The following is a 25,978-nucleotide window of genomic DNA, read 5'->3' as shown; positions in this document are numbered from 1 at the left end:
TGCTTAAGAATGCACTTTATAAATGCATCAGAATCATTTATTCATTAGAAAAATAAGTGTTTTGAACAATGAAGCTTTCAGTTTTTATGTACGTAATTCATAAATAAAAAAACAACTATCTAAGTGTTTCTGTTCAGAGAAGTCAGTAATGGAAAGCTATAAATTCAACTCAAATTACATAATATAAAAAGCTCACCTGCATTCCTAGAAGGTAGTTATCTTTAAACAAACTCATTTTAAAATAGGATATCCCCAACTTTTTCAGAACTTATAATGGATACAATATTACATTTGTCCTTATCTTCTTTTATAATAGTTCTTTAAGCCTTAAAATGTAATATTTGTACTTTCAGAATTTCTAATAGATCATAATTTCACATGATAGTTATACATTCTCATATAGTACAATGTAGTGGTCAAGTATTAGTGATGGTAATTAACAAATTATTGAAGTAATTAAAAAACCATCATTTTAACAATTTTAATGTTCCACAACAGGATAATTTATATCCAACATATAAAACACATACAGGTAACTTTAAGGAAAAAAATATATCACCTTTAAATAATCAAAAGTAGCAACAAGATTTTCTATATTATTTTCAGCCTATAGAAGGGTTTTCACTGCCTAAATTTAAGCAATGTGCTGATTAGAAAAGAGACAATATATTAATAGTACAATTATATATACCGTGGTATATTTATACATATCTATGTTTGTATGTGTGTACATGTATATCAACAGCAACTTAAGGTGTCTGGTTCTTTTTGTAAACTATAACTTCCAAGTTGTATTTTACACGAGTAAGATCTGAATAGATAATTCAACCTAGTACTTTTGTTAGTTTTGTCTCTCATTCTCTTTTCCACATGTTAGCTTTTGTGTCTCTTTATTGATTACATGAAATAGAACTCTCATTTCCAATATTTCTCCCAGGAGAAGTTAAATAAGTTCCAGTAGGTACTGATTATCATTTTTCACTTTTACATTTCGGTATTCACCTGGTCTGAAAAAACAATTAACCATGTAGTTTTTCTTCCATCCTTTAAAATCACTTGTTTTCACCCAGTAATAAGGATACAATGGAAGACCTGGATTAAAATCAAGGTGAACTATGCCCACATATAAAAAACTATCATAATCTGAGATTTTTCTAGAACCTCCAAACATGTTATACTAAAAGTAATGGACTTAAAAATTAATATTGTCTTGAAGGGGCATTTATCAGAGGTCATGGCGTAATCTACAACAGAAAGTCTACTGAATACCCTATTTAATTGTAAAGAACAAAAAACACAGACACTTCACGTGATGAGAGAAGCTGAAATGTCTTTTACGGCAGTTTCAACCTCTTGATTTGGCCGTTCTGGATCGAGAAGGGCAATGCTATTGGAGTTTTTCCCCTGTTCGTCTACCTTTGGGGAAGCAGCCCGGTCTTGAGGCTTTTTGTTCTCTTTAGCCAACTCTAAGGTCACGCTCTCCCCAGAAGGCTGAAATGACCTCTCTAAATGAACCACTTGTTTCCTTGCTTCTGCTTCTTGTTCACACAGCAGTCTCTCCACCTCCACCTCGAGCTCCAAAGTCTCCTCGTCAGCGTGCACATCCAATTGTTGCATCAACTCCTCCAACTTCTTGGCCTTGCGGAGCTCGTTCTGCTGGATGATCGTACAAAGGTGTTCAGTGAGCTGCTCTTTAAGCTCAGTCTTGCGCTGCAGCTCTAGCTTTGCTGTCACATACTCTGCTTCAGCCCTGTCAAACCGCTTCCTGCAGGAGCAGATAGAAACACTGGTCTATTAGTCAGCTATTGAAGGAGACAGTCAAGAGGGCTAGACATAGTAACTCCAACACCAGAAAAAATGATGTATGAAGAAAATATGGCTATTAATACTTTACAAACACCTGTCTACATGTTAGACCAAGTAGGGTACTGCTGCTGAAACTTCTACAACATGCACATCTGGACTCTCCTAACCTAAACACATTTTCCTGTACCCATTTTCTCTTTCCAAGGCTGTGCGTGAATGAAACCAGGCTGAAAAGTTAATTCAGTGGCGTGCTAGCTCCAGTGGGGGAAAGCCCTAATATGCAGTGTTTGTCAGTTTCTGTAGTAAAACTATGATTACCACAGCCAATTTCAAGCTATTGATGTGATATCCCTGAATGCAGAACTGGGAAGAGATACACAAACTCTCTCATGAACCAGGGCAAGCCAGCTCTAGCATATAGCCAGTTAAATTTATAAGAGGTAAAACAGTGGATGGAGAAAGCAGAAAAATCTGTATCTCTTGCCTAAATGGATTAGAAAAGGGAGAAACCTTTTGGTGGAGAAAGACATGGACAGTAGCACCTATTGCTTCTGAGAACCAAAAATGTCTCCAGATATTACCAAATGTCTCCTAAGGGGCAAAATTGCCCCCAGTTGAGAAGCCCCAGGTTGTTTTCACCCTGTCCACTCTGCAACAGACTACTGTAAGACTTTTACTAAGAAAAGTCAATTATTTTTACATATATAGAAACTCCATTGGTAGATATGCCAGTCTTACTTGATGCAGGGTAATTCTACTGAGGAGGTCAATTTACGATCTCTCTTTTGTTTTTTTTTATTTGCCTTTCCATATAATGTGTTGCTTTTCTTTTTGTCTAGAAGAGGCTGATTCCTCCTACCAACTAATTATTCTGTTTAGTTACTACTAACAGTTGTGAAGGCTATGCTGCTTTACCTGTTATGACTGCCTTACCCTGAGTGTGTGCATGCTCAGTCGCTTCAGTTGTGTCCAACTCTTGGCGGTCCTATGGCCTGTAGCCTGCCAGGCTCCTCAGTCCATGAGATTCTCCAGGCAAGAGTACTGGAGTGGGTTGCCATGCCCTCTTCCAGGGGATCCTTCAGACTCAGGGATCGAACCTGAGTCCCCTGCATTACAGGCGGATTCTTTACTGCTGAGCCACCAGGGAAGCCCTGCCTTACCTTACTCAATGTAACAGTAATTTCCAGTACGAGAATTATGGCAAAAAAGAAATAGGTATGATCTCCTTATGCAAGAGTCTCTGTCTCAGAAGGAAATACAGTGAAAAATAAATAAATAAAAGGCCTTGCTTTTAGAGAATCCAGGGTTCAAAACCTACCTTTGCCATTTACAATGTGTGTACGTGTTTTGGCAAAAGCCTTTTCTGGATGTGATGAACAGATATTGAGTCATACTAGCTCAAGTACAGAGGGAGTTTTATTGCAGGATATAAGAGGCAATCTCACAGGCATGTCATCAGAATAAAGGGCTCTTCTCTTCAATGGTCAGAAACCAGAGTTTCTTTCTTTTAGGCTTTCCTATCATATTCACAGCCCAACATGGCCACCAGCTGTGTGATATGAAATTCTCTTCAATCAAAGCCTCCATGCTCCAAAATTCCTTCTGGCTGGGTTGGCTTGGCTTGGCTTGACTTATATCAGTTTGAACAGACCCCTTAGTGCCTGGTCATGCTAGGCCCCTCAGTTCAGTTTATGGGTTAAATGTTCTGGGGTTCCCATTTTTGTTATTGCGTGTGCCCCAGGCACATGCTGACATCATGAAAACAAAACACAGCCACGTTCCAGTGGAAGAGGCTGAAAAAAAGGCATGCAGTGACTAAATATTCCAGTATGGTGAGCAGGGGTAGTTTCGTGAACTAAGTCTTGGTTTGTCTATAAAATGGTGATGATAGTAATACCTCATAGGAGTGTTAACTAAGCATTAAATACAAAAAACAGGGCAAGTGTCTAGCCCAGTGCCTGGTAGGCATTCAAGAAATAGAACTTCCTCTTCAGAGCACCAGAATTAAAAAGTACTGTTAGTATATCACTAAACATGTATCTGGGCTTCCCTGGTGGCTCAGATGGTAAAGAATTTGCCTACAATGCAGGAAACCTGGGTTTGATCCATGGGTGGGGAAGATTCCCTACAGAAGGGCATGGCAACCCACTCCAGTATTCTTGCTTGGAGAATCCCATGGACAAAGGAGCCTGGCGGGCTACAGTCCATGGGATCATGACTGAGCAACTAAGCATACAAACAAATATTTACAATTAAACTTATGTACAATTTAAGAACTTAGGGTTTATATTTGAAAACTTTTACATAATGTTCATTTCTCACATCTAATTTTTTTTACTGTCATCTCATAAATATAAGAATAAGAACAAGCTGTTTTTCAACTATCCCTATGTTAAAAGAATTGTTACAAAGGAGGGTATGCTGGGTATATGGATCCCTTATTCCCATATTTTATAATATCCTACCTATGAATGTTCTTTCATCAAGCTTGAGAGCTCTGACAACATTCTCTAGAGGTATATGTATCTTGTCCCTCCCCTTGACTGAAGCCCCTCTTCTCTGCAAGTCTGTGGTCAGCCTCAGTCAGCCAAAGTCAGTTAGTAAAGATTTACCGACTAGGCTCATGAATGCCGAATTGAAATAAAATTTGCAAATCGGTCCCTAGGTTTCCATTGATCTTTCACTCTGAATAAATCATTGAAGATTCTGCATTTTGTTTATTTATTTAAAGTCCTCTGGCCAGAAACATGCATATATATATATATATATATATATATATTTTTTTTTTTAACAGTGATTTATGTTCAAAAAATATTGATTAGTTTCACAAACTGCACTACAAGTCTGGGGGTCAGGTGGATAATACCAAATCAGACTACGAAGACATACTTTGGAACAGAATAATAAGAGCATTATACATAATACAGTAAGACAAATTGAACTGGAAATGTAATTATAGAATCATTTTGTTATTTTAAAGGAATCTTGAATGATTTAATGAATGTTATTTAAAGGATTCTAGAAACTATCTCTTGGTTTCAGTATCCCTGAAAATTTTTTAAAACACCATTAACTCTTGGCATGCATTAGGTCCCACTGAAACTAAAAGTTTTCTTAGACCTTTTAGTTCTTTAGTTTATCTTCTGAACAGTTCTAACTATTTGTAAGTATCAATATATCATAATTTTTATTCTTTCTTAGAAGTTTTCCAGAGAACAAAGAGAAAATTTACTTATAATATTTTGAAAAATAGACTATATTTTAGTTACTTTATCAGTCCACTGGGCCCTTTTAGAAATCTAAGCTACATTATGGGATTGTTGAAATATAGTTTTTCCTGTTTTTTGAAACATTTGTCATTTCCTCACCCTAGGAATTACTTCCTCATTACTCATCTATTATTCCCATGTATGCTGAAAAATTAAAATAATAAGAAAACAGAGAATGATGGAATGACCTAAAAGGATGATACAATAATGAACTGCTTAGTTTCCTTACTGTTTTGCCAAAGTATTACATCACCTTTTAATAAAGTATAAAATTAGACTGGAAACATCATACTTATAATCTGCTCTTAGCTTTCACTAAACACAAGTGAGGATTATTTTTCATTTTCTGCCCAGAAGAGCAAAGAAAATTTACAGAGGAAGACATTTGCAGTTATTGAACGTGAAAGTGTTAGTCACTTGGTTGTGTCCCACTGTTTGCAATCCCATGGGCTGTAACCCTCCAGGCTCCTCTGTCCATGGACTTCTCCAGGCAAGAATACTGGAGTGGGTAGCCATTCCCTTCTCCAGGGGATCTTCCTGATCCAGGGTTTGAACCTGGGTCTCCTGGACTGCAGGCAGATTCTTTACCATCTGAGCCACCAGAGAAGCCCATTTTGCAGTTATTAGACAAATCAAAAGATGCATGTTGTGGCAGGCTAAAAAATGACCCCCCAAAGATATTCGCTTCCTATTCCAAGAATCTATGAACATTACCTCAAATGGCAAAAGATGTGACAAAGTTTAAGATTTTAAGAAGAATTTGTTTTGGATTATCCAGCTGGGTACTAAATGCAACTGCATGTTTCCTTTTGAGAAAGAGGCAGAGAAAGTTTTGAGAGAAAACAGGGGGAAACAATGTGACCTTGGAGGCCCAGAACTGAGTAGTTCAGCCACAAGCCAAGGTATGTCTTCAGCCACCAGACACCAGAAGAGACAAGGAATATATTCTTCCCTAGAGTCTCTGACAGAATGGCAACCCTGCTAACATCTGATTTCAGACTTCTGGTTTCTAGAAGCACAAGAGAATAAATTTCCATTGTTTTAAGCCACTGACTTTTCCATAATTTGTTATGGCAGTCCTATCAAATCAATATGGCTTCCCTGGTAGCTCAACGGTAAAGAATTCACCTGCAATGTGGGAGACCTGGGTTTGATCCCTGGGTCAGGAAGATCCCCTGGAGAAGGGAATGGCAACCCACTCCAGTATTTTTGCCTGGGGAATTCCATGGACAGAGGAGCCTGGTGGGCTACAGTCCTTGGGGTTGCCGAAGAGTCAGACACTACTGAGCAACTGAGAACATTTATGTGTGTGTGTGTGTGTGTGTGCATATGTGGACATACACATGGCAGTGCCTATTAAACATGGAAGGCAAATAGCAAACATTGTTTTTCCTGGTATTTTGTTGTTCAGTTGCTCAGTTGTGTCCAACTCTTTGAGACCCCATGGACTGCAGCACACTAGGCTTCCCTGTCTTTCACCATCTCCCGGAATTTGCTCAAATTCAAGTTCATTGAATTGGTGATGCCATCCAACCATTTCATCTTCTGAGGTCACCTTCTCTTCCTGCCTTCAATCTTTCCCAGTACACTGAGGGTTAAAGAAAAGTTCTACAGGGAGCCACTCTCAGTTTTACAAGCTGGTCTGCGCAGCACAGGGCAGCACTGTAATCCCAGCTGTGCAGCAGCAGCCGTGACAGCCCTCTCCAGCTGGCTCACTCCAAGTGTCGTCTTCTCAGAGGTGTCTACCCTGACACTGCTCTGCAGGAACCAGTTTTAAGGTGAATTCTGGCCTATCTGTATAGAAGAACCTTTTGTGGGCAGAACAACAATATTTTTATTTAAACAAAGTCAAGGAAATCTCCCACAGAACCAATGAAACAGACTACCCTGGGGATTACCTTCAGTAGAAGTCTAGACCATAATGCTATTATCACCAATCTATAACTGCCTAACAACCACAGCTGTAAATTTAGAAAATGTTGTCTTAATCTGCATGACGCTAGTTCTAGGCTAAATACAACCCTGGTTCTAGGCTAAATTGTCTATGGCTCTCTTTGACTTAATTCAAGAGCTTATTTTTTTAAAAATGTCACACATACAATAAGGATATTCACAAACATCTATCAGTGTTAGTACCATGACAAACTGTCATCTTTAGCTTGTTAAGAGATGCAACAATTTATCATGTAAAATCTTTTTACTATATCAAGTGTACCAAAATGTCATGAAAAAATACTCATATATTGTGGGATATTGTCTCCTTTAACCAGCAAGCCCACCTTCTTTGTGGTTCTCTGAAGGCTAAAACAATGGCATTTCTTGTATAATGTTCAATGTACAAAGGCATCCTTCTCCAGCCCTCCCCTAGGACAGAATTAAAACATGATCAAATGATTTTTCTGTTGAGACATCCAGAATAATCAGAATTATTCATTTAAAGAGCTAAAAAGGCATAAAAACATTCCTCTGGCAAACTTGTTACAGAGGAAAAATGTGCTAAAAATCTGGGCTTAGTCTAATCTTAATAAAATCTTGGTTACCTCCTTAATGACCTTATTAATAGAAATGGAACCACCAGTTATCAGCTACTGATGGCATTAATTTATACAGTTAATTAATAAAAGCAACCCATTACGTCTAATAGCATATGGTCAAACAACAATTACAAAAATCACAAGGACACCACAAACCTCTTTCTTAAACAATAAACAGTGAATTAAAAACCACAATCAAGCATTTCCGCTTTATTAAATTGTTATATAAACATTCTGATGCTGTGGTTTACTCTGGACTAATGAGGCATTCTGATTGATTTCTACTGTTACAGAGAAAGATGCAAAACTGAGTCATTAACACAGCATTCCCTTGTGAAAAAAGACAAACCAGGATGATTAAAGCAATGTTGAAAAGACTGAAAACCCTGAAATTGGACTTAATTTTTTTGCTCTTTTATCTGTTTAAAGTTCATGTAATTCTTTACATGTGTTTGTTTTGAGAACATGCAATGATGATTTTTTCTCTTAAAAAAAATGCCAGTCATTGAAACCAAGGAAACATGTGATAGCAAACCATTTTACACAGAGCATAATTGAAAAAGAGAAAAGAAAAAAACTTCAAGCTTTCAATACAGAGTGGTATTTTCCTTAAAACACTCAAAGGCTTTTAAAAAATAAACTAGATCTTTCTTTGATGAAAACTGAAATGAGAACTAGGCTAATCCTTAGACCATCTCAGATAATCAAAATTTCTTAAAGAAAGAGCACAGACTTGGTGTTAGAATAATATAGAGTTCTGGAGGAACTCATTCAGACTTTTAAAGAGTCTCAAATATTAAACAGCTGATGGCTTAGCAGGAAAGACTAAAATGTTAATAAACAAAGCAAGAAATCCTCTAACAGGGATATAAAAGGTTAATGAATAGGGCAGATTTAAGAGTTAATGAAGACTTCAAGAAGGAGATAATTTGATTAGACAGCATATTAAAAAGTGAGACATTACTTTGCCAACAAAGGTCCATATAGTCAAAGCTATGGTTTTCCAGTGGTCATGTATGGATGTGAGAGTTGGACCAAAAAGAAAGCTGAGCACTGAAGAATTGATGCTTTTGAACTGTGGTGTTGGAGAAGACTCTTGAGAGTCCCTTGGACTGCAAGGAGAAAAAACCAGTCAGTCGTAAAGGAAGTTAGTCCTGAATATTCATTAGGAGGACTGATGCTGAAGCTGATGCTCCCATACTTTGGCCACCTGATACAAAGAGTTGACTCAATGGAAAAGACCCTGATGCTGGGACTGAAAGCAGGAGAAGGGGATGACAGAGGATGAAATGGTTGGATGGTATCACCAGCTTGATGGACATGAGTTTGAGCAAGCTCCAGGAGTTGAACACAACTGAGTGACTGAACTGACTAAAAACCGGAGTAGGTACAGCACCTAATACTATCGTTATGAGGCTTAACGATGATATACATAAATGCCTCTGGCCCAGCTAACAATATACATTAACTAAATCAGACTCCTAACTCACTGAAGGAGAAGGCAATGGCACCCCACTCCAGTACTCTTGCCCGGAAAGTCCCATGGACAGAGAAGCCTGGTAGGCTGCAGTCCATGGGGTCGCTAAGAGTCGGACACAACTGAGCAACTTCACTTTCACTTTTCACTTTCATGTATTGGAGAAGAAAATGGCAACCCACTCCAGTGTTCTTGCCTGGAGAATCCCAGGGACGGAGGACCCTGGTGGGCTGCCATCTATGGGGTCACGCAGAGTCGGACACAACTGAAGCAACTTAGCAGCAGCAACTCACCGAGCATATGAATAGTCGAGGCTGGCCTGATCAATCCGGTTCCTGAGGATTCCAATGTCAGCTGACACCATGTCATCTAAAGCCTGTAACTCCTTCTGGATCCTCTTCAGTTTCATGGTTTCTGCCTGGGTTCTTTTAGATCTATAAAATGAGGAACATGAGTGGAAAAATTACAACATTTTAAAATCACATGTCCACATACAACTGAAAAAACCAATCTACTGTATATACAATATGATTATAGTATATAATTTTAAAAACTAGAAAAAAAAACCAGAAAAACTGAAATAAAACTAATGCTAGCAATATTTTAGTATATCTCCAAAACAGCATTTGCACTTTTTCCTCTTATGATTCCAAATTTTATTACTAGTATATATTGTTTTTAGACGCGAGAAAAAGTAATATTAAAAAAATAACAATAAATCATTCACTCATAGGTCTATACTCAATTCCCTAAGCACTAAAAGGATGTACCTGTATAGAGAACTGGATACATTAGAGTATTGAACACAGCTTTTCAAATTCCTTAAACTCTTCTTGAAAAGCCCATTTTCATTTCAATGGACACCAAGAACAGATGCCAGCATTAAACATCATTTCTTTGTATGTCTGAGAATGTCTATGTGGTTTTAATTTTGAAGAGCCATTTCTTCAAACTTTTATTGTTTTGACTCCTCTTCTGTAGGCAAAACTACAGGTCCTCAAAATTTTTTCCAGGGCTCAAAACCAAACACTCTATTTGCCTCCTTGTTTAAGGGCAACCTCAGCCCTCTCATCACTCCCAAGTACATCATCTACCTCAGAAACAATAAACAAATACAAAGCCAACCTTTAATCACAATTTTACTTGTTTCAAAATGTCATACACATTCTCAAAGGAAAATAAAACTCTCAACAAAACCACCATACTGTGACTTGATTTCTACTCCATTATGCATTTACTCTTGTTTACTATCTACAAAAGTTAACCAAGTGATTTTTTTATTTCAAATCTTAATGATTCAGGCTTCCCAGGTGGCTCAGTGGTAAAGAACCTGTCTGCCAAACAGGAGAGGCAACAGACACAGGTTTGATCCCTGGGTTGGGAAGATCCCCTGGAGAAGGAAATGGCAATCCACTCCAGCATTCATGCCTGGGAAATCTCAGGAACATAGGAGCCTGGTGGGCTACAGTCCATGGGGTCACGGAGTGGGATACAACTGAGCACACGTGCTTTAATAACCCACTGTCCATTTGTTAATAATCTAACCAGGTTGCATTTCCTTACATGTCTGTCTATAGCAGTGCTGTCTTAAATCAAAATCATATAAAGAAAAACAAGTACTGAGCCTGTAAATCTTTTTGTAAAATCTCCAGTAAATAGCCTCCCTAACCCCTTCCAAATTGAAGACTACTAAAATGCATTTCAATAATCACACTGTTTTCTTCTTGAAATGTAAGTCAAGTTGAAATTTTCTATGCTTCATGAAAGATCAAGATGTACAGTAAGAGAAAAAAAAAATCATTAGTTTTAAATACATATATCCCTTTGGCAGATAAAATCCTGAATTACTCTGATACCTACTTAGCTTTCTATCCAGCCCTATGCCTTCCTCTCCCCCTGACACATACCCTAGCTTTAATGAGAAATAGTTCTGCTAGACTTTTCTGGAGATCTAAAAAAAAAAAAATGCCACTGAATACTTGTTGGCATTTAGTTCTCACTATTCTCAAACACTACTTTATTGACTGGGCTTGGTTTCCTAAGGCCACAGCATAACAGAAACTACAAACTAAAAGGGAAGAGTGGGTAAGGGATGGGAAAGCGGCTCAAACGGGACTGCTGCTGTTCCAGGCCTGTGCAAGGCAGCAAGGGAAAAGGGACTGCTGACAAACTGGTTCTGAAGGTGAGAGAAAAGCAGAATCACATGCAATAGAAAACAGTGCTCTTAAGGGTGACCTAGAGTCATGGATAAAGTTAAGTTATATCATGTATCTTTTTATCAGTGGGGGCAGGATAAAATTTTAAGAAAAATGGCCATAAAAAAATACAATTAAGATCTGTGGGAGTATAAGTCACTTACTCAGAATAATCTTATTCCTCTACATGTCAGATGATTAAGGCTTAGGTCAAAATTAAAACCTGCATTTGTTGCTAACTTACTTATGAAGAAAGAAAGCGAAAGTGTTAGTTGCTCAGTCGTGTCCGACTCTTTGCGACCCAATGGACTGTTGCCCACCAGACTCCTCTGTCCATGTGAATTCTCCAGACAAGAATACTGGAGTGGGTTGTCATTCCCTTCTCCAGGGGAATCTTCCCAACCCAGGAATCAAACCCGGGTCTCCTATACTGCAAGCAGATTCTTCACCATCTGAGCCACCAGGGAAGCCCAATTTACTTACATCAACAGCTATTTACTGCTCCCTTATGGGTATGTAGTTGGTTAAAACTAAAAAACACTGATGATGATCTTAAGTTTTAACTGCATCTATATTCATAAATACATTATAATCTATGCTCTAAAAGCCTTAATAAATTAAGACTGGAATCTCTGTATCACTTGTAAAGCATAATTTGTTTAATAGGTCTTAAAAGTAATGACTGTAGAGAAAATGTCATTTATTAGAACAGACATAGGAAAATAAATACAGAACATGACAAAACTGATTACAGGTTACAAACAACCTCTCCTGGTTCAGGTGCCTCACCTTTCTGCAATAGCTTTAGCCAAAAGAGCTTTCTTACGTTTATTTTTCTCTTCCATTAGCCGCTGTTCTTGCTGGAGGACTTCCCAACGAGATTTTTCTTGCCTTGGGAGCAAATGTATAAAAATGAGCTTTTTGTACTTTTCCACACCTTGCCAGTATGAGTTCCTAAGTATAAAATTCAATCAACCAGATTTTATATATATATATATATTTTTTTTTTCCCCCCAAAAAAAGTTCTCTTAAAAGGAACCCATCTGCAGTTCATTATTTTGTTCTAATAGGAACAAAGACTATAATTTGATGTAAAGGCTTAGATAAATTGGCCCTTTGAAATCCACTATACGCATATAAGCTAGAAACCCACAAACTTGAAGCCAGAGTACTATGGCATTTTTTAGGAGTACAAAGAAACTTGTTTAAGTTAATCATGTATTATATGCAAAATAGATGCAAAATAAATTGTCCTATAGCTAATGTCAAATCTTTTAAGAGTTTTCTATAACAAACAATAACCAATGTTTATTTCATGCATTTTTCTTTCAATTTGTTCACTTCTTTCTAGCTCTCGTTTTTAAAGAATGAAACACTATGAAATAAGACTTGAATGCTGGGGTCAAAAAAAACTCCAAAGATCTACAAACATGAATTGTCTTCCAATCTATCCAATTCTGAAATATATTAAAATTTTCTGTAAATTCACATACTTAATGTCAATGCAAATTAAACAAGGTAATGACAAAGCCGTTTGTCCCTATTACTGTCATTTCTCATAGCCATTGTATCAAAAATCTCCCTTCTGAGACCTAGTAACTGCTTGCAAAATTATCCTTTTCTCTTTATTCCTACAATCTCCACCTTAGTGCTGCCATTGGTCCTTGCTCATTTTTACTGTTTGCAGGCTTCTCCTCCCCAGATCTTAGTTGCAGCTCAAACCAGTACCCTCTGTCAAATGATCCGCAGCACTGACACCTGGATGTTCTCGGTTAGTTTTATCAGAGCATCATCTCCCCTTTGGGGTCAAGGAACTCACTAGATAGGCATCTTCAGCTTCCAAGCCCTTCTTCATACTTCTTTAATTCTCTACAATTTTCTGGGCTATCGTGTGCCTCTTTCAGAAAAGTGAGATGTCATCTCTGAACATTCTCTAATATATAGCTTTCCTTTTCCTCTCTTCTAGCCTCAGAATTTCTCCTTTTCAACAACCATTCCCGAGATGACATTTCTTCTATGAAAATTTTCTCAAGTACCTAAAATGATAATAATAATTTTCCTAATGACATTCAATCTCAATTTTCCAATTTAAACCCCCCACCCCAACTTGTTTCAGAACTATGAGAGTATACTATATTTAAAACATTAAATGTAGGCACATTTAATTTTGGTTCCATAATTCATATGGCTTTATATCTCTTGTCAAAATGATTTCTTGGCTGTACACCCTGGTGGGCAGGAAACACTTTAAACTTAGTAGAGAATCTGGATCAGCAGAGATTAGAAAAAGAGCTGAGATTAGATAAAACATACGACACTTTGAAAAAGAGTGACTCAGGAAATGGAAAACAGAAACAGAGACTATTCTTTCTTCCCTGTGAGTGATAAATCAGGAGAAACAAAGAAGGGCTATTCATACATAAGTTATATAATAGAAAAAAACTGATTATAAGAATTCACAAGTCACAGAATGGCAATCGCCACAAGAATAGGGCTAAACTAAATTCAGGAAGTGGTTTCTAATACCAATACAACAAATAAAGAAATCTAATGACTAATTATTTAATTTGTCCTCTCAATTCCCTATACTCTTTCCTTTGATCTTCATGTCTCTTCAACAAGCACCCTTTTCTAGGTCAATGAAGATGCTATCTGAAAGTTGAAAGAATGGGTTCAATCTGGGGAGGAGTATCATACATGTAAGAACTGGTTGTGGTGAGTGTAAAGGGCACAGACTTTGGATCCAGAGACTTGCATGTGAACCCCAACTCTATTACTTATTAGCAGGGTATTCACTTTGGGAATACAGTATCTTTTCTAAGATATCGCATCCATAAAGTGAAAACAACGAACATGCATCCTAAGACTGTTGTGAAGACTAAATAACACAAAACATATAAAATGCTTAACACTGCTACTTATATTTAGGTCGTAGCTATTTTTCAACAGTTTATTCATCACATTTCTAGGTTAGACTATCAAACAAACAAAATATTAAAACTGTATTTCTTCAAAGTTCAATGGGGGAAAAAAAAAAGTAAAATGGAAAGAAAGTCTCATGGATATATAGACTTACTAACAATTCCACTTTCTTTTTTTCCAATTGACAATCTGGTTTTGGAGGCAGAACCTCAGCATTTTTGTGAACTTCATGGGAATTCTTAAGTCCCAGTTCCTTTTGTTGACTTTCAGTACCCTGTGGTTTTCCATCACCAACAGGAGAGGTGACTGTAAGGGGAGTAGGAGGAGAAGAATATGGTCTCTGAGTATTAAATCTTTGTTTTGGTACAGAAAGCAGCTGCTCTGGAGGTGATGAGGTTGACCCATCTTGAAGTCCAAATTTTTGACTTTGCTCTTGAAGGGCTCTTTCTCGCCGAAGTTGTTGTCGACTTTTCTTCCCAGGGAGACGCCGCTGTGGTTCAAATGGATCTATACATAAAAAAAAGAATGGAGAAAAATTCCTTTGTGTGAGCAGCAAATAATTATAACTTCTCTAAGAAAATAAAGCATTAACATTAAACTCTAGTAATTCTGCAGGGTTTTTCTTCCCTTGTCTTCCTTAAAATCCCAGGGGAAAAACCTGCCATCTTCCTGCAGAATTTGACAGTTCTCTGATCATACTGCTAATATTTAACAAAAACTATCCTACTTTTCAATTTATCTTTAAGGAAGTCCATTTCTTTGTGAGTTAGGCCTTAGAATACAAAGCAAGGTTTCATCCTGATTTGCTGTCAGAAGAATCTAGTATGACCGAAGTTGGTAGACAAATGAATTGACTGATATGTCTTAAGTTTGACTGATGGCCCTGTCTGTTCTTCTGAAATAAAATGGTGGCTTTTTTCAAATGGGCTTCACCTTTCTTAAATTTTAACAGATCTTAGGGTAATTTGATACATAGGTAGACACAATACACAAAGTATTACCGAATGAAGTCTTTTAATTTTAGGGATGCTAGTTAACCCTAAATTGTTTCCTTTCATCTTCCAAACAGCCTGGGCCTACGTTCCCCAAAGTGCAGTTAGCCTTTAATCAATGTATGCAAGCTAATTTTAATAGCAGCCTGAGCAAAGCAATAGAGGAAGACAAAATAATCAGGAGAAGTCTTTTTAAAAAAGTATTATGAATTAAATGATAAGAAAGTAATTAAATGTACTTTTTGGACTGTCCATACCAATATTAACCTTGTAGGTCAGACAACTGGAGACTCTGACTCACATTCACACTACACTTAAGATCAATAAGTGCCCAAGAAATGAAACTGATAAGTTTTTGTACATGAACTAAATGGGGTTTGTAAAACCTAATAATGACCTCTGAAACAACATAAGCTTATTATTTAAATTTCCCAAAGGAGAGTTAAAGCTTGAGAGTCAAATTTCTATTGTTGCTTTTCTCCACCTCAGTAACCTTAGGCAAGTCAACTGATTATTAATATTCTACACCTCAGTTTCTTCATCTGTCAAACTGGTTGAAAATTTACTTCCTTTACTTAACTCAAGGAGTTGATGTAAGAATTAAATGAAATATGGGAAGAAAATATTTTCAAAAGACATATAACCAAAAGTAAAATGTTATTGCTATTGACTTTAGCCAGAAACACAAGTAATGTACTATATCTTGCAACAGAAACCTATACTGATCTTTATTCACACCATCAGAAAATGTCATTGAGCCTGCTGACCTTTCAGTTACACTTGTTAGCTGAATTATTAACATCTCTCTGAAAGTCAGTAATGCAGCTTCCATTTTATTTTGCATTTTCACAGAACCTACCTATGAGATTAAAAATGCTAATTTTTAAACTCCCAAACAACAAATCAGGTCACTTAAGAATTAAACAAATGACAAAAAAAACCTTTTGTAACTAGTAAGTCATTATAGCAAGGTTGCAGAATATAAGATTAATATACAAAAACCAATCACTTTCCTAGCAGCAATGAACAAGTGCAATTTGATATTAAAAACCACAGTTACATTTATGTTAGCATTCAAAAAAAGAATTACTTAGATATAAATCTAACAAAATATGTACAAGATCTAAGAGGAAAACTACAAAATTCAAATGAAATCAGGGAACTAAACAAATGGAGAGATATTCCACATTCATGAATAAGAAGATTCAACATTGTCAAGATGTCAATCAGTTCATCCTAAACTCATCTATAGATTCAGAGCAATACCAATTAAAATCCCAGCAAGTTATTTTGTGGATACTAACAAACTGATTCTCAAGTGTATACAGAGAGGCAAAAGATCCAGAATAACCAATAAAATATTGAAGAACAAAGTTGGACTGGCACTACTTGACTTCAACACTTACTATAAAATTATAGTAATCATGACAGTGGGAATTAGCAGAAGAATAGAATAAAGATCAATGGAACAGAATAGAGAGGCCAGCAATAGGCCTATTTTAATACAGTCAACTGATCTTTGACAAGGGTGCAAAGGCAATACAATAGAACAAAAATATTCAACAAATGGCACAAAAATACATCTAGACACAGACCTTATACCTTTCACTCAAAATGGATCATAGACCTAATGCAAAACTCAACTATAAAACTCCTAAAAGACAACACAGGAGAAAATCTAGAAGATGTCAGGTATAGCAGTGAATTTCAGATACAATACCAAAAGAAATAACTGATAAACTATACTTGATGAAAATCAAAAACTTCTGCTCTGTGGAAGACAATGTCAACGGAAGAGAAGACAAGCCACAAACTGGAAGAAAACATTTGCAACTGACACATCTAATAAAAGACTGCTATCTAAAATATACACAGAATTCTTAAAACTCAACAATAAGAAAACCACCTCATTAAAAAATGGGTCAGAAACCTTAACAGATACCTTGTCACCAAAGAAGATATACACATAACAACTATGCATATGAAAAGAATCTAAACCATATACCACAGGGAAATGCAGATTAAAATGAGATACCACTACAAAAACAGCAAATGGCAAATAGATGGGGATCCAATGGAAACAATGAGACTTCATTTTCTTGAGCTCAAAATCACTGCACATGGTGACTGCAGCCATGAAATTAAAAGATGCTTGCTCTTTGGAAGAAAAGTTATGACCAACCTAGACAGCATATTAAAAAGCAGAGACATTACTTTGCCAACAAAGCTCCATCTAGTCAAAGCTATGGTTTTTCCAGTGGTCATGTACGGATGTGAGAGTTGGACTATAAAGGAAGCTGAGCGCCGAATAATCGATGCTTTTGAACTGTGGTGTTGGAGAAGACTCTTGAGAGTCCCTTGGACTGCAAAGAGATCCAACCAGTCTATTCTAAAGGAGATCAGTCTTGAATATTCATTGGAAGGACTGATGCTGAAGCTGATACTCCAATACTTTGGCCACCTGGTGTGAAGAACTGACTCATTTGAAAAGACGCTGATGCTGGGAAAGATTAAAGGCGGGGGAAGGGGATGACAGAGGGTGAGATGGTTGGATGGCATCACTGACTCAATGGACATGCATTTGAGTAAACTCTGGGAGTTGGTGATGGACAGGGAAGCCTGGCATGCTGCAGTTCATGGGGTCACAAAGAATCGGACACGACTGAGAGACTTAACTGAACTGAACCACTACACAACCATTAGAATGGCCAAAAATCTGTAACACAGAGAACATTAAATGTGGGTGAGGATGTGGAGCAACCTGAACTCTTTCATTGTTGGTGGGAATGCAAAATGGTAGTCACTTTGTAAGACAGTTTGGTGGTTTCTCATAGAACTAAACATTTCTTAACATATGATTTAGCAATTGTGTTCTTTGGTATTTTTAATGAGATAAAAACTCATCCACACAAAAACCTGAACATGGACGTTTATAGAAGCTTAATTCATAACTGCCAAAACCTGGAATCAACCAAGATGTCCTTCAATAGGTGAATGGATAAACTGTGGTACATACAGACCAATGGAATATTATTCAAAGCTAAAAATAAAAGATATCAGCTATCAAGCCACACAGAACATGGGGAAACCTTAACTGCATACTACTAAGAGAGAGAAAACAATCTGAAAAGGCTATATACTGTATGATTCCAACTATATGACATTTTGGAAAAGGTAAAACTATGCAGACAGTAAAAGGATCAGTAACTGCTAAGGTTTCAGGAGAAAAGAGAATGAACAGGCAGAGAAAAGACGATGTTTAGGGCAGTGAAAATACTCTGTATACTATAATGACAGATACATGACATCATGCATTTGTCCAAACTTGTGGAATGTATAACACCAAGGCTGAACCCTAATGTAAACTACAGACTCGGGTGACTTATGATGGGTCAATGAAAGTTATAACAAATATGTCACTCTGGGGGAAGACGTTGATACTGGGGATGGCTATGTACCTGTTGGGGCAGGGACTATCTGGGAAACCTCTGTATCTACCTGTCAATTTTGCCATCAACCTAAAACTGCTCTTAAAAAATTCAGTCTTTAGGAAGAATTAGGGGGAAAAAAAATAGGAACATGCTCTTTTGCATACTTTTTTGGGGGGCTGCAAGTACCAAGGAGGCTGTGGTCAACTGGGAGCACATGTATAGTTTAAAGGGGACAATCCATTAGCCACCTCTAACCGACATCATGGACTGTACAGTCCATAGAATTCTCCAAGCCAGAATACTGGAGTGGGTAGCCTTTCCCTTCTCCAGCTCTTCCCAACCCAGGGATCAAACCCAGGTCTCCCGCATTGCAGGCAGATTAATTATGAGCTGAGCCACCAAGGAAGCCCTTAAAGATGGCAGCTGTCACTAAAAAATTTAGGTCCATGTTACCAGACATTTTGATTTTTCACTAGAAAAATTCAGATTTTTATGTAAAATATAGAGAACTGTATCAATCAAGAAAATCTAGGTTATGCTATAGGGGCAAAGAACCCTGGAAACTTTATGGTTTTAAACAACAAAGGTTTATTTCTTATTAACGCCACGTGCCAACTGAAGGCCAGCAGGGGCTTCCTGCTGATCAGCCTCTCGGGGCTCCAGGCTGACTACCCAGTCAGAGTTTGCTAGCCCCCAGGGCAGGTGAGAAAAGAGCTTAGGGAGGACTTGGTTTAGCAATTAATTGCTCTGACCCAGGAGTGACATAACACTTATGCTTACAATTCAATGCTGAACTAGCACTAGGTCTGATACAAAAACAAGGGCAACAGGAATATACTGGGAAGAGAAGTGAACCAGAAATAATTTCCCCAGTATTAATTTAAAAGAAGTTTTAAGATTAGATAATCCAAAAAGGGGGGAGGGGATGAAAAAAATGAACATTTTTGGCTTAAATCAAGCCAGTAGGCTGAGTTTGTGATCTTTGCTATACATCCTTTAATCAAGCCCTGCTTTCCCCACCCAAGATAATCATCATTTGAATCGTATGTTGATCATTCCCTTCCTTTCCTTTTTATGTCATACTGTGTCTACAAATACTTCTTTTAAATGTTATATTATTTAGTTATTTTAACTTTACATAAAGGGTGTCATGCAGGATATAATCTTCTTTAACTTAATATGATATTGCCATTATTCATCCAAGTTGTTCATGTCGCTGTAGCCATTTAATTTTAATGCTGTATAATACTCTATTGAGAATATTCTCTAAGAGTCTATTGATCTTCTACTGATGGAAGCATTTATTGCCAATGCTCACTTCACAATTTTCTCCCGCTACAGTGATAGTGAACTATGACAGCACCAAATCATGGTGTGTAGCGGCTATATGGAACAGTCACCTCTTAGCGCATGTTAGACATGAAACTAGAGTGAAAAATAACCTCTACTATTTCAAACAACTGATATTTCAGGGCTATATGTTACTGCAGCCTAACCTGGCTTACCCTGACTTCACTATTATCAATAGTTTTGAAACTGCATTTGCCCCTTCTTGATCATATTCCCTTGCCTTCCCACCATCCTAAATTTTGTCTTTTATTCTTTTAATTTTTTAATATATTCCCTATATTCCTAAATGAATATACCTGCTTTGTATGATTTTGAGCTTCTACTAATGGTAGCAGACTGTATATATTCTTCTGCAATTTGCTCTTTTCACATATTAAGTCGATGAAATTTATATATGCTAATACACCCAGCTTGTAGTTCAATTCCCACTAGCTGTATAGTAGCCCAGTGGATGATTATACCACAATTTCTTTATCCGTTCCCTTGTTAATGAACACTAGGTTGCTTCTAGCTTTTTAATATTATAAACAATATATACAAGAGTATGAGGAACATTTTTTACTTTCCCAGATGCCCATATGGGCTTCTCTAGACTATTGCTGTCTTATTTTTGCTGGCAACCAACTCCATCTTCATAGATTATTTAAATATATTTTTAAGGCTGGAGAACAGCTGGAAGGAGCATTAAAATAAAAGATTCAGCTCTTTTAGTTTTATAAATGAGAAATCCAAGACAAAAAGATTTAGAGGCAGAGCTGTGAGATCTACTATTTTCAATCACTGTGGCTGGCTGAGTATACAAAATGTTGAAATGTTTTCTTAAGATAGTCAAAGACTAGTTGTTGTCTATGTTCTAAAATCTCAGTGAAATAATAGGTCGTAAAGTTAAGGTCCTTCATCCCCTCTCTATCCCAAATTATGGAGATATTTAGAAATGTACTTTCAAATAATAAATCCAATGTCAATTTGGAGAAGGCAATGGCAACCCACTCCAGTACTCTTGCCTGGAGAATCCCAGGGATGGGGGAGCCTGGTGGGCTGCCATCTATGGGGTAGCACGGAGTTGGACACAACTGAAGTGACTTAGCAGCAGCAGTGTTCAATTTATTTTTATTTATTTATTTATTTATTTTAGCAGTGTTCAATTTAGCATTAAGTCTTCCTTCCCTGGGAAAACTCACCTCTACTAACACACAATCTCTCTGAAATACTGCCAAGCTCCATCCAACCACCAGCAAAATAACATTTCTGTTAATTCTGTAGCAAGCTCTGGTACAACATCTACTATTACATTATATTATAGTTTGTCTCCTCAGCAGACTATAAGCTCTTTGAAGGCAGGGATGAAACTCTGATTATATCAGCATCCCTAATGCAGAATCTGCCCCCTCTTAACTTTGGGTCAGATCGGAGGCAGGGTACTAGTACCAGGAATGTCAGTTAATTACAAACTTTAGTGTAACTTTTATGATTCAGCTTTTAAAGGTCTCTGGATCAGTCAAAATTTTCCCGATCCGTATAATCTACACTGCTATCACATTACAAATTTACTTCCTTTTCCACTCCTCAGGCCTAGATTATCTTCACCACCATACTAAAAACAAACAAGCTGACCTGAGCAACATCCAACTTTTTCTCACACACTCTAATAAAAGGAATAGAAGGGATTATTAATTTCCCCCCAGAATGTGTAAGTTATGGTACCAAGAGTGGTATAACTCACAGAAGTAGCGTGTACTAGCAAGATCACTATACACAACTTTATGAAATTTCAATCACAAAGCACAGTTTATATTACGAGTTTCTCACCAAATATCAGCAAACTTAATTCCCTCATTAAAAAATAACAAAACAGTGAAAGTCCATTTAGTGATTACACTATAAAGATGGAGAAGCAAGCACAAAAATTTAGCTTACACTGAAGTCAGTAGATATGCATGTCTATAGATTGATAGGTAAATAGATAGCTATACATTTCACACCTAATCTGTCAAAGACCCTTTTGGTTTGCTGACTCTCAAGAGTTGGAAGGAACTGCAAAAATCATCTGGCAACCAGAAGTGAATGCAAGACTCCAGATGTATCATAACAAACTGAAACTTTCTGCATTTATTCAGATCCCTGTGCTTCCTTTGCCCAATCACAGTCTGCTTCTATAAATACACCACAATTTAACTCTAATACGATGTGTGCCCCTCCTTCCTTTACTCTGACCCCAACCCTCCAACCACTGATCTGTGCAGCAAGCCTCCTACAGGTCACTTCCTCTCCCAAGTCCCATTTCTTTCCCAGGAAAAAGTCAAATCCCTGAAATAGATGCCTTAACTCTCTTTTTAAAAAGTAGATCTCAGTCTCATGGGTCTGCCACATACCCCCACCGCCACCTCAGCCGTGGCTCCAAGTGCATCCAGCTCCCGAGCCCCCCTCAATCCTGTCCTCCTACTTACAGCTCCCTGTCCCTAACACAGGTAACCCTTTTCCCCGCCTCCTTTCGCTCAAAAACTGCAGCCCCGCCCCTTCCCTTAACAGATCGAAGAATTAAAGCTCTGTAGACCCGTCCCTTTACCTTTAGTCTGCTTTAGTCGCCTCAGCTCCTCCTCAGAGAAGCCGGCCCAACCCTGCGCCATCCGCCTTGGCTTGCCAGCACGCCTAGTACCCCAAACCTCGGAGCCCCGACTGCCAACACGACTACCCAGGCACATCCGGGTTCTTCCCCTGCCGCGGCGGACCAACCAATCAACGCATCGAACTCTGGACGCAAGGCCCCCTTCTCCCTTGTAGCAGGACCCGGATCTCTTTCAGGTTGTCTCCGGCAGTGCCTGATAAAGTGCATAAGGAAATCGTGGTTTCGCAGACATTCGTTCCCCTTGACCTGGCTTTTCTCTTTCTCCCTGTCTCCTGTGCTTGTTGGATTATCGCTTCAAGAGGAAAAAGAGGAAATACCGATGCGAGTAGGCTGGAGATAAACAGGCAATGAGAAAGTGGCTACGAGTCGGTGGCGCAGAAGGGAGGACAGACCCTGCCTCTAGGGGCCCTTTGTAAATTTACTGGAACGGAGCCCTCTGCGTGGCGGTCATGCGAGGTTTCACTGCATGATTTGTAGAGGGTTCCTTTAAAACGGCATTGACTTTATCCTGCAGGTTGACTCAAGAATGTCCAGGTTTAAGCTTTTAATTATAAAGAATCATTTCAGAAGACTGGGGTATAATAGTGGGAAAGGAACGGACACGTGTAACAACATGGTTAGGTCTCCCAGAGGCCGTTGCGACTCCCAGATTTCTCTTGATTGCCGGTCGGTTTTTTGATGTGTGAATGATTCTCGCTAATCTGTCACCTTTCTCCTAAGAGATGTCTAAGTCCCGCCTCTTGAAAACGGTCTTTCCTCTCTTGTTTATGTTCAGTGAAGGCAATGTAAAACGTGGACGAGGGGGGATGGGAAAATGTTTCCTAGGCGTCTCCTACCTGGAGTCCCGATCTCAATGTCCTGGTACTACCTTAAACAGTTAACCACTCTGGGCCACCGTTTCTCGTTTTAAGCAAGATTTCAGAGATTAAAAGATGCAAACGTTGTCTAAGTACATGTAGATCAGAATGATTTAAATGATACCACATTTAATTTTTCCTATTTCTCTTTTCATTGTTTTGCCTTTTTAAAACCAGTTATTTTAGCTTACATTTAAAAATTACATGTATGGCTTTTGGGTTTAATGTGTCACTATTTTTAAACAAATTGAAATTAAGGAATAGACTAAAAATACTCCCCCAGGAAAAGAGTTGGAATAGTATTTCAAGCTTAAGTAGGTGATTAGAAGGTGAAGGGTGTTTGGAATTCTTGTAACCTCTAAGCTTTTAAACTTTAAAAACGATTTCTTAAATTTAGGTGTGTACAAACGCTTCTTCTTAAATATGGACAGAATTTCTAACATTTGGAAATTAAAAGGCCATCCAAAAGGATTGGAGGAGTCAGATTGATACAGTTTTTGAAGATAGACTAAATATGTTAAAATGCAGTTAAAGATTATGTAGCTCCAAAATAGTAGTTGGGGATCAGTACATTCTGATAGTTCAGTTTGCTGTTTACAGCATCAGCCATCTAGTGCCATCTAATAAAAATGAACCACCTTGTATGATAATTTCAAGAATTATCAGTAATCTTAATAGAGATGGAAAGTAAGGTATTTAGAAAGTTTTGCATTAACCCTGAATGAGAACCAAAGCTTGAGTGAGATTATGGTAAAAGACATTCTGTATAAAGTTATAATTTCCAATTTGCAAACTTCAAAATGTACTGTTTGTTGTTTCTTTTGGCTCTCCCTCATGTTACTTCCCTGGTGGCTCAAATGGTAAAGAATCTGCCTGGGATGCAAGAGACTTGTGTTCCATCTCTGGGAGGGGAAGATCCCCTGAAGAAGGGAATAGCTATCCACTCTGGTTTTCTTGCCTGGAGAATTCCATGGACAGAGTTGGGCTACAGTCCTTGGGGTCTCAAAGAGCCAGACACAACTGAGAGATTTTCACTTTTCTTGATGCCTCGTTTCTTCATATAATGTAAAATAATGAATATTTTCCTCGGAGTTTATCTTTGAAGTTCTTTCTGTTGAGAGCCCTTTATATCTTGGATTGAGAGACTACAAATTGGTTTTACTGGTTCCTAGAAGTTTCATTTTATAGTAGATTTTAAGATAATTTTAAAACCAGATTTGAAGTAATTTTTTCAGCTTGTAACATAAATTAAGCTTTTACCCCAGGTATGATACAGGCCTCAGGTATCTTTGAAAGTGAAGTCGCTCAGTCATGTCCAGCTCTTTGCGACCTCTTGGACTGTAGCCTGCTAGGCTCCTCCGTCCATGGGATTCTCCAGGCAAGACTACTGGAGTGGGTTGCCATTTCCTTCTCCAGGGAATTTTCCTGACACAGGAATCAAACCCAGGTCTCCCACATTGCAGGCAGACTCTTTACTGTCTGAGCCAACAGGGGCTCCAGATATCTTTAGGTGCCCTTAAAAAATATACAACCACATTCCTTGCTGCTTTTACAAAGCAGTAGGCTGAGTTTTGTATTTTTCTTAATCCTCTGTTACCATGTGGACCATCCTTTCCACGCTCTGAACTTTATTTCGTTGATTTTGCTTTCAAAAGTGTTTAGAAATCCGAGTCACCAGCACATATACAGGTAGAGTGCCTTTTGGATTTGCTTTCTACATCTCATTTTGCTTTCTTTTAAGTTCTGTGTTAAATAAAAACATGTTGTATCATATACAGCATTTTTGTGTTTATGACTAAAGGAGACCATCTGTGACAACTTAGACTGTTACATTGGCTTCAGTTGATTCTCTGCCATAGCAACTAGAATAATCTTCTAAAAAAGAAAATCTAATGTCTGTAGTCTGGTTAAAACTGTAAAACAGCTTCCTGTTGCACTTTGAATAAAATCGCTGTTTCTACATGAGCCTACATGGATCTGAACCCTGCTTACCTCTTACCTGACCATTAAGCTATCTTTCCTTTTATTCCACATTCCCTACACTCCAGCCAGATTGGCTTTTTTTGGAGTTTTAGAAAATCCCAGTCTCTCCTCCCATTCCCGTACCGCGCTACCCAAGGCTTTCCCAAATGCTGTTCCATGTGGCTATAATGATCTTTGCCTTGTCTGACTGCTCTTTCTGCTTCAGGTTTTGACCTGAATGTCCCCTTAGGTGACCACCCTATCCTATACAAATAGCACCCCAGATTTCCTCCTACTTTTTTGTGTTCTTTATTATTTTCATAGCACCGTTACAACTCCTAAATTATCGACATTTGTTTATTTTCTCTTTCTCTTTACTCAATAGTATCTCCACAATTTCAGGGGATTCATCTTTTATTTACTCAGTCAGTGTATAACAGTGTTTGAGGCCTACTGAGTACTCACATAAATATTGAAAGAAGATACCTTTCAAAGTTAAGTATTGAGTTGAAACATTTCCACATCTTATATATTCTGAGATTCCTTTCTAGTATGAA

At 37.8% G+C, this 25,978-nt stretch overlaps 1 protein-coding gene across 1 annotated transcript; it reads right to left on the bottom strand.

The window, feature by feature from the left end:
- GORAB (golgin, RAB6 interacting) lies at positions 1-23,174 on the bottom strand. Its single transcript, XM_055582211.1, has 5 exons — positions 22,543-23,174; positions 14,362-14,710; positions 12,071-12,172; positions 9,380-9,520; positions 1-1,765 (listed from the first exon to the last, which is right to left on the bottom strand). The coding sequence occupies exons 1-5, from the start codon at positions 22,676-22,678 to the stop codon at positions 1,306-1,308; spliced, it is 1,188 nt and encodes a 395-aa protein (XP_055438186.1). The 5' UTR covers positions 22,679-23,174; the 3' UTR covers positions 1-1,305.
- Between the last annotated feature and the right edge of the window lie 2,804 nt (positions 23,175-25,978).

Source organism: Bubalus kerabau, chromosome 5 (assembly GCF_029407905.1).
Source record: "Bubalus kerabau isolate K-KA32 ecotype Philippines breed swamp buffalo chromosome 5, PCC_UOA_SB_1v2, whole genome shotgun sequence".
NCBI classification, from domain to species: Eukaryota; Metazoa; Chordata; class Mammalia; order Artiodactyla; family Bovidae; genus Bubalus; species Bubalus kerabau.
Note: the sequence above shows the minus strand (reverse complement) of the source record. Positions and strands in the feature narration are given on the sequence as shown.